The sequence below is a fragment of the Zootermopsis nevadensis genome, unplaced genomic scaffold (genome assembly GCF_977971745.1).
Source record: "Zootermopsis nevadensis isolate Lab colony 2312 unplaced genomic scaffold, Znev_1.0 Znev_ptg000013l, whole genome shotgun sequence".
In the NCBI taxonomy this organism is placed as follows: domain Eukaryota; kingdom Metazoa; phylum Arthropoda; class Insecta; order Blattodea; family Termopsidae; genus Zootermopsis; species Zootermopsis nevadensis.
The window spans coordinates 7,436,998-7,453,949 of NW_028259145.1; the positions used below are offsets into that span (position 1 = coordinate 7,436,998).

A 16,952-nucleotide genomic window follows, 5' to 3' on the forward strand; every position below is an offset into this window, starting at 1 on the left:
TAGTCTCTCATTTCAGGCTGCACGAAGCTCTTGATGAGTGACTACCGTATTTATCACTCAAGTGACAATGCACTTTAAGCGGCTAAAAAAATAAACAAACACAGGAACGCAACTGTTCTGCAAATTTACAAATATAATAACATAATTAAACTATATAATAAGGCCTATGTATGGCAAATATTTAACATACTGCATGAGACTGGGGTTAGGACCTTGAGAGGTCGGGAAGGAGACACAACTATCTGAGGGGTAGTTTCCCCCTTGATTATAATAAACACTATTTTCAATAGGCGAATCGCGAGGTTAAAAATGTTAATGCCAGTCTCCGTAGCCACGCGGTCTGAGGCATGGTTCTCGTTGCTGCGACCGTGGGTTCGAGTCCCACCCAAGGCATGGAAGTTTATCCGCGTCCTTTCTCTTCTAGTCTGGTTGACAAAGACTGGCCACGGAGGGCAAGGCGAAACCACCGTGGTATCTTAGTAAGACTAACCCCGTAATGGGGGTGGCGCAGGATTGTAGAATAAAAAAAGGGTAAATTATTTCAATTAAGCCTGTAGATTAAAGATCGGAACTGAGCTAGCTCAGTCAGTACAGTGACTGACTGCGGACTGGACAACCGGGATTCGATCCCTGACAGGGGCAGGGGATTTTTCCTCTAGCCCCTGCGTCCAGACCGGCTCTTGGGCCCACTTACCACCCAGCCTCCTCTCCAACAGATACCGGGGTACTGAGCACTCACCCCCATCTGGTGCCGAGGTTAAGAAAAAGTAGGAGCTATACCTCGTCTCACCCCACCCAAGCGCCTACATGGCGTGCGGCAGGATAACTTTATATTTTTATTGTATATTAAAGGTATATTAGCACATGCCACTAATTATGATATTTGTTACAGGATCTCGACATGTCCGCCAAGACGACTTCAAGATCATCAAACTTCTAGGAAAAGGAGGTAAGTACAACTTCCTGTTAACAATCGGCCGATTACCCGTGCATTTCTCTGCTTACAAAATACGGACCTGATTTCTGCATCATTAATGCATCTATTAAGTAGGCAGAGAAGAAGATCAGCGTTTTAGAGCGTCCTTCCTAGCCCATGATCAAGTGCAATGCAACTTAATCGGCAGTGAAATAACAAGAAATACGTGTCTGTGGCTTATTTTCTCTTCGTAATGTTAACGACATTCTAATTTCGCGTTCTGGTTTACACTGTATCGAAATACCGTAACATCGGAATTGATAAACACGAGAGGTAGTTCTTCTTATGCACAATGTCAATTTCCCTTTACTTTAACGAAATCAGAATTAGGGATCTTAAGAATTGTGTAGGCCATATTCTGCCGAACAAAATTCTTCTATTCATGAATGCTAAAAAACGTTAGAATGTGGATCATTTACCAACTGCCAACATTTATTTGCGGAGACATTTAGAAACGCAAGGTTTCAAACAAGTTAGAATTAATCAAATTATGTTGACAGCTCGCGAATCGGTTCAAGGACCACTCCATGGAGATTCAACACATAAGCACTTTAACGATAAAAGTTGCAATCATGAAATCTCACAGACCTAAACGGTATTTCATCTTGTTTCTGTCGCCAAGCAGGAAACAATATAATCTAGTAATATCCTGTGCACAAGGGCTTGACCTATCGGAGAGAGTTTTAGAGCTTGTTAAAGAGAAGACGAACCACGTATTTATGAATTTTATATTCATCGCGAAGTTTTGGTATTGGGAAAAAAAAAGGGTAGAGTATCATAATTATTTGAAAGGAGACTTTGCTGATACGACAGCCCGTACCTGTACAGATATCACGATGAAACATGACTGAGATTCTGTTACAGGGTTTGGCGAAGTTTACCTGGCGAGGAAGAAGGACGGAAACGACGCCGGTAAACTTTACGCCATAAAGAACATGAAGACATCACTGAAGAGAAAGGACATCGACCACGCGTGGACGGAGCGTCGCGTGTTTGAAAAAAACACGTGACTGTCCGTTCCTCGTGCAACTGCATTATGCCTTTCAGTCGAATGAACGCCTGCATCTCGTAATGGGTGAGTACATCAAACGAAACGTCACCGTTACTAAATATGTAGGGTGCTCATACGTACCCCGTTTGTGGAATAATCCTTCGCTTTCCGTTAAACTATTTCACTTTTTAGTCTTCTGCAGAGCTTCGATTTGTAATTATACAGTTGCCGAATTAAACATACAATACATCAGCATTCAGTGGCCTAAAAGTCCTCACAATAACGCGATTTCGTCTTTATTGTTGCAGATTACGTCGCAGGAAAAGACTTCATTGAACTGCTGAAGCAGCGAGAGAGGCTTACGGAGAATGAAACAAGATTCTTCCCCGCCGAACTCATCCTGGCCCTCCAGCACCTGCACGAGGTAGGCAACCAGCACTCCCAAATTCCCTTTATTTTTTCACAGTACATCGAATCCTTTGTAACATCTGTGAGAAATATCTAAATTCACAACAAATGGTGATTCCTGAAATTTAGCTTGTTTCTTCTGAAGAATGCTCCCCGGATTAGTAAGCAAGGATTTTGGTTAGTTCTGTCATGTCTGATTATTTAGCCGCCAAGTAATTCTCCGTAACCAGAAAAGTTCATTTTACAACTTTCATATCTCTCAATTCAGTGAAATAGAACATTCATAATAATACTTTGTGTAGTTACGTAATCGAGATTCATAGATAGTGACCTGCTGAAACACGAGAATTAGTTAATTAAAATGCACGGGGTGTAATTAAGATCGATCTACGAAGCCCAATGCCATATAATCTATATACTAACATCGTCGTTAAATCAACTATAAAGAATGCATAAAAATGCACATATTGAAAATGCAAAATGCGTTTCCTTCTCCCCAATGCTCTTGAGACGTGTTCATTTGTTTCTTTCAGTTGGGAATCGTTCACCGGGACGTGAAGCCGGAGAACATCATTCTGGACGCCGCGGGCCATGTTGTTCGGACAGATTTCGGCCTGTCGAAGGAGTTTCCGTCTGATCAGGAGGTAAGTTTAGTGCCAACTGCTTTATTCTGTCTCTTTAATTCGCTGAGTAAACTGGAACGTAGCGGATGAGTGGATCTCTCTCCATCAGGGAGTAACTCTCTTTATTTGAGGGAACAGACTATCAGACTATTAAAAACGGAAATATCTGAAATGTCCGAAATGTGGGCACCCATATTCAGAGAGTACTTCTCTTGTACTTACATTTAACAGGGGCATCACGAGTTCTCAGATTCTGAGGGTGTCAACTAACAAGCGCAGAATTTATTACCTACAGCATTGCATGTTGTCTGTAATTTGCTATTTAAAATTCCACAAATACTTCCACCATTAAGTATCTTATCCACTTGCAAAACATTAAACATCTAGATGCATGGTTTTACCAGGTGTTTTGTATGGCTGTGAAACATTCAGCTCACCGAGTACTACTAAGCGAAAATTTTTCGGAATTACACTGTGCCAGTTAAGTAGGGCGAGAAGCAACGCAAACAAATATTTGACGTTGAAAGTTTTTGGAAAGTAAGAACATGGAAGACCATGAAAAAGACGCGAACACGCATTACGTTGGAGAAACAAGCTATGACGTCAGAAGATGAACGGAACTGGGTCTAAAGTGCATCCTCGAAGTTTTCTTTCCTGTACCACAGTTAGGGAATTGTTTATGTGTCTCATTTCATGTCACATGTAACTTATTTAAAATCTTGTTTTTATCAACAGGATAAAAGAACGTACTCCTGCAGCGGTACTCCAGAATATATGGCCCCCGAAGTAATCCGGCGCATGGGACACGACATGGTAAGTGTTTTCTTCCATGAAGATGTGAAAATACTTATTTCGTACTTTCACGTAACTGAGACAGTGGAATAATCTGAAGGTCCGTTACAACAAATATAGATTCAATAATGGGGCAAATATTTCTCATATCTCACATTGAAAAAGTAACATTAAAGAGTAAAACATTTATATGTATATCAGCTGCTTATAATTACATAATATATGCATCAGTTACCGAGCGTATATTACAGGAAGCAGAATCCATTTTTTCTGTTTCTGGAGGCTGCAAATAAATGGAAGTGACTGATTAATGCTCTTGTCCTAATTTGAATTGTTGCAGGCAGCTGATTGGTGGAGCCTGGGAGTTGTGGTGTATGAGATGTTGTCGTACTCCAGGCCTTTTGGAGAAAGGAACAACATTCAGACATTATTTAAGTGAGTCTCGTTATTTGCGAAGAGCAATGTTTATTTTCAACAAAGTCCTACACAGATTAGTCTGACCTTAACAGAGGACCAGTTGTTATCCGTTTTAATACCAGTGAAGTTCGCGGAGAATTAACTTCATGGAAGAAACCAAAATTCAGACAGAAAACTACCCGATTACAAAGAGCAAATATTGAACCAAGATTACACGGAGAGTAAATTAAATTTGAGGGACAGGAAAGGAAACGGAAAACAAAGATAAACGTCTCAAGATGTTATTATAGATGAACCATCTTTCTTGCTTCTTGCATAACCCATTTCGGTGGCTTAGATGAAATGAGTCATTTACAGGAAAACTAACAGCAATAAAAAATACTAACAGGGAACATAATGGCAGATTTACAAATTCGATTCTCTTTCACAGCCGAATTTTGACTCAAGAGCCCGTCTTCCCAGAGTATTTCCCACCACGTGCGTCGAGCCTCATAAGAATGTTGCTCATTAGGGACGCGAAATTTCGCCTAGGTGGTGAAGCGAAGGGAGCAGAGGAAATCAAGATCCATCCTTTCTACGCCGTAAATTAAGACAATCTGTTACCATAAAATATTGTACAGAAATGCTTCAGTTCTGAACTGTCTTCTTCCTGGACGCAAGAAAGCAAAGTCCCGAAGGATGATCGGATAATTGAGACGACCATCGGAAGAGACGAGGGTAAGGCTCCTGACGCCATGTTCTTCTGCTACTTGTTGCATAGTTCACGTTTATCTAGACTTTGTAAGACTTTAAATTTGTTCCGCGGGAAAAATAAACTACTTTCTCTTTTCGCTCGACATTTAATTAAAGAAATCGCTTCGTTATGAGAAATTGGTAACTTCAGTTAAGAAACTAAAGTAGATCTCCGCTCGTGTTATCGAAGGCAATAAAAATTACTCTAAAGAGACGGAGTGAATAAAATGCGATCAGGAAGTGCGACTCATTCCAGTACACTCTGAGTCGGCCGATTACAAAATGGAGTACGTCCGATAAAACTGAATGTCGAATAACTGAAGGTCAGACAATTGGGACTCTAATGTACTGCTAAGAAATCAAAGTGCAGTTTCAAGGCTTTCGATAATGTTTCTATAAGTTGCTACCGTTTCAAGACTTCAGTAAATAAAAAAAAAGTTCGGTCTACATTCCCAGCAATCCTTTGCATAGGGAAATTGCCCAGGGCTACTTACATCGACATTGCGATGTACGAAATATTTCGAGCTTAGTGACATATTGAGGGCCCAAGAGACAGACAACGCAAATAAAATTGATTGTAATCCCAGAACAAACAGTAATATAAAACTTTCACGATACCTGATCTGAAATTTCTTTCACGTACAAATCTTAAGGACACGACTAGACATCTTAAAACTTTTCCTCCCAGTAAATGCTACGTTACAAAAACTCTTAAAAAGGTCTCAACAATTTATATCAACGCAGAAGACTTAATTTCGTAATCCCTGCAATTATAACAAACTGAGTGTTCTCTTGTCTGCTTCGCCAGAATTCTTCACCCTGTTATGCTTGTGCTTTATCTACAGCCCATCGACTGGGATGAACTGAGAGGGAAGAAGGTATCACTACCCTTCCTCCCACATCTCGACATCATCAGCGCCGATGATGTCGATGAAAACCAGTTCGGTGTGGCGTCTGACCCTCGGTCAGCGGGCACTTGGCCTCGCAGGAGCGACGACCCTTTCAAGGTGAGAACATGTAATTTTCCTACTTTTATTGCGTGTCGCATTAGAACAAGGCTAATTTCTGGCCCTTTTAGAACACGTGTTGGAAGCCGAGGGTCACGTTCCCTTCGAGGTGTTACAGTCAGTAATAATTCTGATGTCATTATTAGGCCTTGGCCGATATTTGTGCACCGTAACTCTGGTTTGTCAGACAGATTTTTTATTTTCATGGGCCTACTCTCTGTTTTACAGCGAAGATACGATTTTATCAACTTGTTTCCAAATACGCACTTTTCTGATCTTACAAACGTCGCAGTAAAGACGTTCCAACACAAAAGAATTTTGCTTAAATGTGACTTTTTTAATTTCTATTGCAGAACTTCTCATTTGTGTCGCCGTCTTTGGACGAGACCTCCCTGGAGCGTGCAACCACAGTAAGTGTTAACACTTAACCTACATTAGTTTCTCAGTACCTGATTGTACACAATTTACGCATTGCAAGTTACAAAGTTAAGTAAAAATCCTCTCTATATTTGTCTCACATGAAAAGTGATGTTTTATTATTCATCTTTCAAACACACGCAAGAAAATAATTAGATAAGCAGTCGTAGGCTCTGACAATATTTAACATTTTCAGGCTCTGCAAGAAAGTGTTGTTTTGCTGTGTCGCTTGAATGTCACAACAATATTAAAAATGTTAGATTAATAAATTAAGACCACTAACACATCTCGGTCTTATCTTGCAACCTGGAACTTAATCCAAAAAGCATTATCCAATCATGGCGGGCTGTACTCATCAGTTGTGAAGCAGCTTACCCGAAGTTATATTACGTATTGTCGTAAACAAGAATAAACAAATGGATATAAAATGACCATAAAACAGCTGTTTTGCCCCACGTGTTCCTTTTTTGTCTTCTGCTCCATTTTCTTATTTGAAATTAGCTTGTGATCGTTGTTAAGTATTTGGGCAGTGTTCGCAATGAAGCAACCCTGGGTTGATGAGTTCGTCGGTAAATTTTATTCCGGATCATCTTTCATACTGACGAGGGTGAAATGGCCTCCAGGTTGAAAATTACTCTAGTCGCGCGACTTAACAGCAGGTGGCATCGAAGTCTAATTGAGTCTGAAATGCTGCAAAAGGGCAGTTCTGTTGAGTGCGTAATGCTAACTGCAAAAACAGTTGCCTCGAACTTGGGTTTTGCTGCAAAGAATCACTAAAAAGGGCGAATGTTGAACAAACTACTACAAGCAACTGATTCTTGTTTTCGTGTCAACAGATTGAGTATCCAACAGCGCCGGTGTCAAGTGAACCATTGGCTTCCACACATGACTGCATCCCTGAATCCACCAATCAAGGACCAGGTGAGATATCTTATTTAATTTCAGAACTAAGCGACCTACTTACATCGAGTTCCCCAACACTTGCAAAACATCAGATGTGCCCAGACAGTGGAACTCAGTCCATGTCGATGTCGGTCTTCTAGTTTGTAATGCCACCCGCATTGACGTTTTGCTCAGAGCAGAATTCAAACAAATTTTGTATGGAGATTCAACAGAAAACTGCAGAGAAATTACGATTTTAATACGAAACTTCTGTAGAATGTTACAATACCGTCGTACAGAACACACATGTCTGATCTGAGTACCTGCACCCAAAAATGCTTCAACTGCGTAAGACAACTGCTCACTGAGCAAATTTTACTACATCAACTTCGCACTTTGTGTTTTCTCTGTGTCTCTCAGCCTCTGACCTCGACATTAAACTCAAATAACTGCTTCATCTGCTTGTAAAGTTTATTGTTTCGAGTTACATAATTAAATTAAAGTTTTGTTAATTTGTGTATAATATTATATTATATAAATATAACTTATATACTCGTGAATAAGTATCCCTTTCCAGAGTAAAGGTTTGATTGTACGCGTTTATAACACTGTATGAAATATCTTCTGCTGTCTTCCATCGTCAGCGCCACGCGTGGTCAAAGTATTCACCACTGCCTCACACACGTCCCACTTACTTCATTAAACTGAATGGTACTAACATTACGAAAGAGAAAGCTGAATTATGATAAAAGTTCTTTAGTTTTAATTGTAAAAACATTAACATATTAGACGCAGTCTTCATAGAATATTAAACCAGTTGTCAGCACAAAATATAATGAGGTGGAGTAAAACAAAAAAATTCACAAGTTCATGTATTAAGAGTAAGTTTGATTGTCCCATGAACATAAAATGCGATTATGAATTTTTCATTTGCAGATCCTACATTTGACAACGATCACCCTTCGAGCATCCCAGAGACGATTCTGTGGATTGTGATACCATCAGGAGGGGTGGTCACAGAAGATCGGGTTCTGCAGATAGCAACGCATCAGGCGGACACGAGGAAAGCACAGAAGAGGAGGCACGTCCTCAGTCCTGAAGACGGAGGAGAGCCACCGAAGAGAAGACTTGTATGAAGAAACATCTAAGCAGAACCTTCTGCGTGGATGCAGCCAGAGCGGCGACGAAGAATCATCGTCAATGCTTACTGTAGTGGAATGAAACAGCCTGCAGAAACATCGCAGCCACTGATTCTCCATTACAGTAAGCAGCAACTGGCTTTTTCAATGTGTAACTTCGGCTTACTGGAATAAGCAGCGTCATGAAATGTTGGTTTCTGGATGTTTCGGCAAGCATTTGCGTTGTTATCTTTGGGAAAATTAGGAAGCCTCATTTTAATACGGCAGTGGGTGGTGGTGGCATGACTAGAATACCTGAGAAGCAACGACCTATTCAATTAAGGGGGGAAACATTGTCAGTTTCTTCTTGTTTACCTGTTAATCTAGGCAAATTCGTTCGTCCATGTTTACAGTATTTCTGACCCCCCCCCCCCCCAGTTCAATTTTTTAATTCTTCCACTTTTTCAACATTACGTACTGTGAGCTATAAAATGTAGTTAAGAAACGAAATTTAGCCTCTTAGACCAACATTTTTTTTTCCGGTGGGGTTCCGTCCCTTAATACAAATCTTCACACTTGTATCCCTAACCCCTTTTAAAAGTGAATTAGAAATTAATTCCACAAGTGCCTAACTTCATGAAAAAATTACAGTAGTGCTGGGCTTAGATTTTCAAATGTCGTTCTGTCAAAGCACCACATAATCTGTAAAACCTAACTTGGGCTGAATTTCAGCAATTTCCCCTTTCAAAAATGATAAGGCGTCGCATTGCAGTCTGCCTTCCACTGTGTTATGTATCCATATCTGAGCTGGAACTATTCCTCGCATGTTCCTCCGCTCGGCCCATTACCTAAAAACAAGCAACAGTTTCCAAAGACTAAATTTCTTACCCGTTCCTTTTTCGCTAACATTCCTCCATCTATGCTCACGACCCCACAATATTTAATAACCAATCAAACTAAATCATCATTTAATCACTAGCCACGGCCTATTTTACTGTTACTGAGAGAAGTAAGCCGCCAGGTCACAGGATTATCCTTGGTATGAGGGTCGTGTATTTCCCACAATGCGCCTTATTCCCTGGCTGTGTCATCTTAAATACGGTTTGGATATTTCATAACAACTTCGAAATTACGCCTCAACCCAGGGCTAGCATCCACGTGGCTAGGAAGGGAGGGGACAGGGAAGGTTTCAGCAGCCACTTCATTAGGATGACAGGGACAACTTCGATCTTCACCGAAACCTTCAACATTATTCTCCGACGAAGTTACACTTGAAATTCAGATTTTCTTTCAGGCCAGAAGACCGAACATCATCCACTGCTTGTTGATCAATTTGCACTCTGCATATCTTGTGTTTCCCCAAATACCATCAAGTTGCAATTTTTCCATTTATATGTCCCCACCTCTCCCCTAGAAATAGGCAACAAGAAACCAGCCCAACTGTGAGTGAGCTCTTGTCGGTAAATTCACATCTGCATCACTTCTCTCCCATTATTCTTGATTATCGTGAGCCTTCCACTGTACATTCAAGTTCTTCCTTTGGTTGTCAAATTTTGTAAATCTCTGCAGAGGTCATAAAAATTTCGTGTGTTCTGGTATCAAACATCGGCCGTTTCTCTAATTTAGGATCCACGTCACAAATTCGTATTTGACTGTCGCATTCGAGGTTTACGTTTGCTAACACTTCAAAACGCAATTCATTCTATCAAGGCCTACTTATACATTCATTTTCAATTTCCAAATTGTGGTCAGCAAGTAAATAATTAAATTCTGTAAACCGTTTGTTTTCTCAGCCTTCTGCTGTAATTTCCACGCGTCATTTCACGTTGGTAGATTTAAGTTATGTTTCTTTGTAGACGTTTAATTAGTTTGCTAAAGTATGCAATTCTTCATTTTTTGGAATTCATTACGTGACAACTGCATATGGAATTGTATTTAACGTCTGTCATATCGATATTCAGAGGTTAGGATTCGTCTTCTATTACGAAAAGAGTATTCCTATGATTTATTTACGTTGCTCCCACAGGCTGGGATAGTGTATCATAATTTTCCAGTAGACCTATCGTGAAAATTCTAATTCTATTCAGATTATCGTATACTGTGTAAGATTTGAGGTTTTCACAGCGGTGAGTATGAAGATTCCTGTCTTCTGGGTTGTTGCGCTGTGTACACTGGTCGATGTTTACCAACGTTTCAGAGGTCATACTGCCTCCATCGGCAGTATGACCTCTGAAATGTTATTTAACTTCGACCAGACTACACAGCGCAAGAACCCAGAAGACAGAAATCTTCATACTAAGAATCGCCCTGATGACGGAGGCAGTATGACCTCTGAAACGTTGGTAAACATCTACCAGACTACACAGCGCAACAACCCAGAAGACAGGAATCTTCATATCGTATACTCCGTTATAAGCGATTGTCCCAGCTAAATCTTAACGAGATTCATTTTTCAGTCTATATTCGACCTTCATGACTAACAATAAAAATTGCAACTTTATATTTTGTTGGCAGTCTTCATCTCCGCGGCCCCCAGCATATGATTACTTTGTTTATTTGTGAATTATACATTTCAGTTCTCCTTAAATCATAAATTCAGCTGTCGTTATTTGCCTAAGTCGTCCTCTAACGTGATGAAAATATAACAATAATATAATTATTTATACGATAGTGTTGTGCACTCTTGATTCCCTTCAATTAGGATGGTCAGGGCATAATAAAAACTTCCCTTCACATTTTAAATCTCGTCGGCCAGTCAGCTCTCTTCAAATCCGAATAAGACGTATAATGTTTCTCTCCATTACGTCACCCACCTCCGGTGCAGATTCCTAGGGGAAACAAAAGATATGCAGAGAGCAAATCTCGTGGTCAACCGAGGAACAAGTCTTCGCCGTTGCCTGTACAAAGAGACAGGCTGACTCCATTCTTAGTCTTGAGAATTGCCTCCCTAAGATCCACCTTGATATTACCCTTCCATCCCCTCTTGGTCTGCCCAGTGATCGTTTTCCAGAAGGATTTCACACCAAAACTCTGGACTCACCACTTACCTCCCCCATTCGTGCTGCATATCCAGCCCATCGGAGCTTCGTAGATTTCACTATCCTTATTATGCTAGGAGACTCGTACAATTCACTCAGCTCCTCGTTATGAAAAATCCTAAATTCCCCACTTATTTCATCCCTCCTATGTCCAAATATCCTCCTGAACACCGTTTTCAAACGTTTGTAATCTACGTTCTTCCTTCAAAGTAAGAGATCATGTTTCACAACCATACAAGACAACAGGCAAAATTATTGTTTTATATTTCCCCATCTTCAGTGTTTTTGATAGTAAACGAGATGATAACAGTTTTTGAACTGAATAAATTCAAGCCTTCCCCGAATGTATTCTACTCTTAACTTCATGATGGACCTCATTTCTATTTGTTATTGTTGTTCCCAGATATTTACATTTTGAAACATTTTCAAATGACGTGTTACTTTTAATTATGTTCCGCCATTGTTACTGATGTACTATGCCCATGTATTTAGTTTAATCTACATTTACCTCTAGACTCATTTCCTTGCTAGCCTCTAGGAGAGTTTCTTTATTCTTACAAACTGACCATCAGCATAGGCAAGTACCTGGTACAGACCATTCAATTTTAGCCCCTCTTGAATCCCTCTCACATTCTTGATGACGTGTTTTAGAGGAAAATTAAGAAGCATTTTGGACAAAGCATCTCATTTAACCAAAATAAAGTAACAGATCAATAATACTTACACGGTGTCCCACAAGTCCCGCAAACCGAAGTTCGCCATAAAAAAAAAGAAGAATGAGAAGAAGAAGAAAGAAAGAAAGAAAGAAAAGAAAAAAAAGAAGGAGAAGAAGAAGAAGAAGAAGAGAGAGTTTAAATTGTCCTGCACTTTTTTGGCTCATCCCGTGAGTCTTTTGTCTTTAGTCTCGCGAAAACGGTTAATGAGCTAAAAGGTGGTTGCCCGCATCATTACGAAGCCGCACATAATATTCCAGTTTAAATTCTTCATACGACTGCGTTCGCAAATAATTTTGAGTAATAACAACACTTCATGCTTCTTTGATTCCTACCACACTAACACATTATTTAATAAGTAATCTTCGGGTTGAGTTACTTTTGGGACATACTGTATGTATAATGAAAGTGCCATAATTGTAAGATTGGTACATTGCTCGTATGTTTGTCTTCATTATAATGAAGGGTTTACTGCACAAACATTACCAGCCAGAACATTCAAGTTTACTCGGAGCTTTGTTTAGTTTTTGTTAAATCCTATAAAAATAATATTCTACTAAATAACGCAAACATTACTTATAATATATTTAATTTCATATATATTTTGCCAGAGGTATAAGAATAATTACACTTTAAAGACGTCAAAGATAAGTTAGTGTTAAAATTTGAAAATTATCGTGGCTTATCACATTGTCGCATGTACCGCAAAAATGCCCTTATTTTGCAGAACCAAAACGTGTATTTCTCTTGTGTGTCGGTAAAAATAGCTTCATCACTTCACCTTCATAATTTACCATTGACCCATTAGCAATTAATGTTACTGGGAAGCTCCTATTTGCAGGCGGTACACAATTCAAATCTCCGAATTCAAACAATCTTCTTATACACATGTCTTCATAAATCACAGACATATTTGTTGATATGACTTCAGCTGCTCGACTGTTCAGAACCAATCCATCAAAGTGATTCTTCAGAAATTTCTGCCACATAGCAACACATGGAAAATTCTCTCGTGTGAGAAACTCAGTTTCGTTAAAAGTGTGCCTTGTCGTGTTCTTGCACTATGCCCTTCAATTTGTTAGATCATATTTCGATTTAGTAAACTATTCACATCCCTCTCACATATGTTTTCTTCCTTGTAAAATGTTGCAAATACGAGCTCATTAATTTGTGTGTTTTCTATTGTTTTTATTGAAATTTGTTGTTATTCCATTTGTTATTTAATTTGTTTACAAATTCTGAAGTAGGTCTTGCAATTTGTATATTCTCTGTGTGCGCGTGCGCGTATGTATGCATGTATATATGTATGTTTGTATGTATCGGGTCTTATATCATGATGTACAGCGTTTTCCCACATTGTCCTTATTCCCTTCTTCTGAAAGAAATTCTTGATTAAATTTAGTATTTCACAGACTCTAAAATATATGACAGGTTTTGATGAAAGGTTGTTAGCCTCATGCCCAACCCCCAAGCTGGAGAACCACCCCTCGTTAGCTGTTCGCAACTACTTGTTCAATATGTTCTCAGCTCACATACGTTTTTTAAAATTGGTTTATATATTAAGTAATTAATATTGTTTTTTAAATTTGCATATTTATTTATATTGTGCTGTAATCTGAACTGATTCGTTAAACATTTAACTAACAAAATTTCTCCTTTTTGCGTAATTTCTTATCATAAAGTTTGTTTAGTTTTCATTCATTAATAATATTTGTTCCTTACATTTGCCTGGTTCGTATTTATTGAGTCTGTTTAATGCTACTTAATTTAATTAAATTTCCGTAATTCTTATTTTAGTTCCCGCTTTAATTTTAAAACTATGTAATCAGGGCCACTTTAACCAGTGGGAAAATTGGGCAGCTGCCCATGGTCCTTTAATTTTATGGGCCCCCTCCACCCGACCGACGGTTCTTAAACGTGACAAAGTATTTCCAAATTTCTCTACAAACATTTTTGGGACGTGTCAGCAGTAAGTCTGATGATACTAGCATTCTTACGGCAAAATTTTATTCGATTCTGTGCTGTTTGGAGTGGGGAGCGCTATCAGAGTAGCACACATATTAAACAGTTAGTTCACTTGTTCTTTGGATTCACCTATTTGGGCTGTTGAAACACAAAGGACGTTCAACACGTTTCTTTATCCGTGGGTAATCTTGGCATTTCACACTTCAGCTTGAATGTATAAAATTTTTAGATTATTCCATTGCTGGGCATGAATAGCGCTTGGTTTGGTACCACAAAACTGATCTCCATATCTGAACCCATAACATAGCAGATCAACCGATCAACAGGATATTTCAAAACTCCTTTTTAAATGAAGACTCCAAACATTCCAGTTTGTTTTGGTCCATTGAATGTTAAAAAATCAATAAGGAAAAATTACGCAGTCACAAAAACCACATGATTTTAATATTTTGACACCCGGCAAACTATTCACATCGCAAGAATTTCTTAACGGAACCAATTTACAAATTCAGTACACATTACGCAGTTTTTAAATGCTTTAAATCTGTCTCAGCCTGAATTCTGATGTAACTGGAGCCCTCTCCAGTGTCCTGAGCATTAGCAGCAATAATCTGAGGTAGACTGTCACATGTTCTGCAGATTTATCCATCTGTATATGACACTGTTGGCTAAGCAGCCATGGTTCTGTGGTAAAACAAAATGTTCTCGCTTCCCTACCTTTCGGTGGGACTGGTGTTTGTTCCTTGTTCTTACAGCGACCAGCAGATGGTGACACTGTACCTGGAGCCTCTACAGCAGTCGCATCACCACGTGCAGGACACCAGTAGCTATCAGCTGTTTTCATACCTTTGGTCACACTCCGAAGACCACTGTTTCCCTGGAACCAACATTTTACTCTGTAATTGTACAAGTATTAGACAAAATAATTTCTAGCAAACTACAAAATTTTCAACTGAATGTAAACAATTTAATTAATACAAAAATAATGAACATCTCATGGCAAATTCCCATACGGAAGTCAGGTCTTTATAAAATGGTCTTCCCCAAAATCACACCATAATGCTAAATTGTCTAAAAGCAATAATAAAAGAAAAACAATTCAATTCAATTCAATTGGTGTTGAAAGCAGAAACACATTTGGTTGCGGGAGTGATCTTCAAATTACGAAGCACAGTACAAGCAGAGACGTCTGATCGATCCCACTGGGTATAAACATTAGGACAATCCAAAGTGGATCAGCAACCTTTAACACAGTTAATAATAAAAATGGCATAAACTTCAGTCTAAAAAGCAGTGTTGAGAGATTCAATCCAAGTAAAATATCTTCATACTTATAGTTACAAACACCATCAAAATCCTGCATAACATAAAGCAGCACCAAACTATTCAGAACTAACCTACTAGATGGCTCAGAGAAACCGAAGGTTCATCATCAAATTAACAGAAGCCCTCCACCAGACCCTGTCTTGGGCCAACGAAATCCAGGATCCTTCAACTCCCATCTCCCATAGATCCCACCCCGAGATTATCCTTCCATCTACATCTAGGTCTCCCTGGCAGTCTCTACACCTACCAATACCTGGTGGACACCTCTTGCCCCATCAATGCGTGCCACATGCCCCGCCTATCTCATTCTTCTTGTCTTAATCACCCTGACAATACTGGGAGAAGAGTACAAATTTTTAAGCTCATCATTATGCAGCTTTCTCCACACCCCACCCTCTTCTGTCCTAGGCCCAAATAACCTCCTTAGCACCCTATTCTCAAACACCTGCTATCTATGTTCCTCCCCGAGAGTGAGATATCATGATTGGAACCCACACAAAACAGGCAAAATTACTGTTTTGTACATTTTAATATTTTGAACTGAAAAGTAGCAAGCATTTCCAGAATTTAGTCTTCTCCTAATATACTCGGGAATATCATTATGATTTTTTACTCTTGTTCCCAAATATCTGAACTCTGTCACTTTCAAAGGACTTATTAGCCACCCTAATATGATTTTGATCACCGGTCTGCTGACGAGATACTAACATGTACTTAGTATGCAACTACACTGAAATAAACTGAACGTAAGAGAACAAAGCAGAAACAAACAGAACCAAACCGAATTAAAGAGACAGAACCCAAATCTGCCTATCCTAACATAACTTAATTTTTGCCACACAATATAAAGCTAAAAATCTGTCGCCAAGCGACACGACGCGTGTCATCTCTGACACAAGATTTCATATAAGGCGAATGCCATCACTTGACCCTTTGTGGTTGGATATATATGTTCCCTCGTGCCTCGAGAGTGGATAAGCCAATTCACACCAAACTTTGCGTGCTTTTGTCTTAGACGCAGAAAGGCATTTTAGTTTATTAACTCACTTTATTACAGCTACAATATCTGAGCTTTTGAACAGCTTCTCCAGCTCGATATTCATTCTAATTCTCCATAGGCCATTGTCACGTATCGGACCAAATATCTGTCTTAAAATTTTCCTTACCCAGGACATAAGCATTCTTTCAGCTAGAGATGTTAAAGTCCAGCATTCAGATCCGTACAATACTATAGGTCGTATTATAGTAGTGTACAACCGCACTTTAAGGTTTTGGTGGATATACCTTTTCCTGAGAACTTGGCCTAGAGCATAGGTTTCAAATATTAGAAACAGATAAAATGATGAAAGTGTGAATATCAACAAGGAATGGGAAAATGTCAGAGACTGTATCAAAATTTCATCCAAAGAGAAACTAGGATCCTACAGGAGAAAGCAAAATAAACCATGGCTTGATGAACAATGTTCAATATTAATAGATCAAAGGAGGCAAACAAAATTTCAATGGTTGCAGGACCCAAACTAATAAGGACAATCTTTGTAATGTGA

At 39.2% G+C, this 16,952-nt stretch overlaps 3 protein-coding genes and 1 long non-coding RNA gene across 5 annotated transcripts in view; 3 read left to right on the top strand and 1 right to left on the bottom strand.

Annotated features, from left to right (window-relative positions):
- LOC147873865 (ribosomal protein S6 kinase alpha-5-like) overlaps nucleotides 1-16,952 on the bottom strand; it is a 34,429-nt gene that overhangs the window by 14,810 nt on the left and 2,667 nt on the right. For both annotated transcript variants that reach the window (XM_087348546.1, XM_087348545.1), the window contains exon 2: nucleotides 14,797-14,956. In XM_087348546.1, the coding sequence (XP_087204672.1) occupies nucleotides 14,797-14,923 (127 nt within the window). In that variant the 5' untranslated portion in view covers nucleotides 14,924-14,956. The remainder of the gene's footprint in view (nucleotides 1-14,796; nucleotides 14,957-16,952) is intronic.
- On the top strand, nucleotides 833-1,986 carry LOC147873866 (serine/threonine-protein kinase Sgk3-like). The gene is made up of 2 exons (XM_087348762.1): nucleotides 833-949; nucleotides 1,841-1,986. The coding sequence occupies exons 1-2, from the start codon at nucleotides 865-867 to the stop codon at nucleotides 1,984-1,986; spliced, it is 231 nt and encodes a 76-aa protein (XP_087204888.1). The 5' UTR covers nucleotides 833-864.
- Nucleotides 2,962-4,334, top strand: LOC147873867 (uncharacterized). The gene is made up of 3 exons (XR_015535072.1): nucleotides 2,962-3,019; nucleotides 3,734-3,811; nucleotides 4,131-4,334. It is a non-coding gene; the product is annotated as an uncharacterized LOC147873867 (long non-coding RNA).
- On the top strand, nucleotides 4,705-8,607 carry LOC147873868 (uncharacterized). Its single transcript, XM_087348763.1, has 5 exons — nucleotides 4,705-4,788; nucleotides 5,785-5,946; nucleotides 6,300-6,356; nucleotides 7,200-7,284; nucleotides 8,182-8,607. The coding sequence occupies exons 1-5, from the start codon at nucleotides 4,705-4,707 to the stop codon at nucleotides 8,379-8,381; spliced, it is 588 nt and encodes a 195-aa protein (XP_087204889.1). The 3' UTR covers nucleotides 8,382-8,607.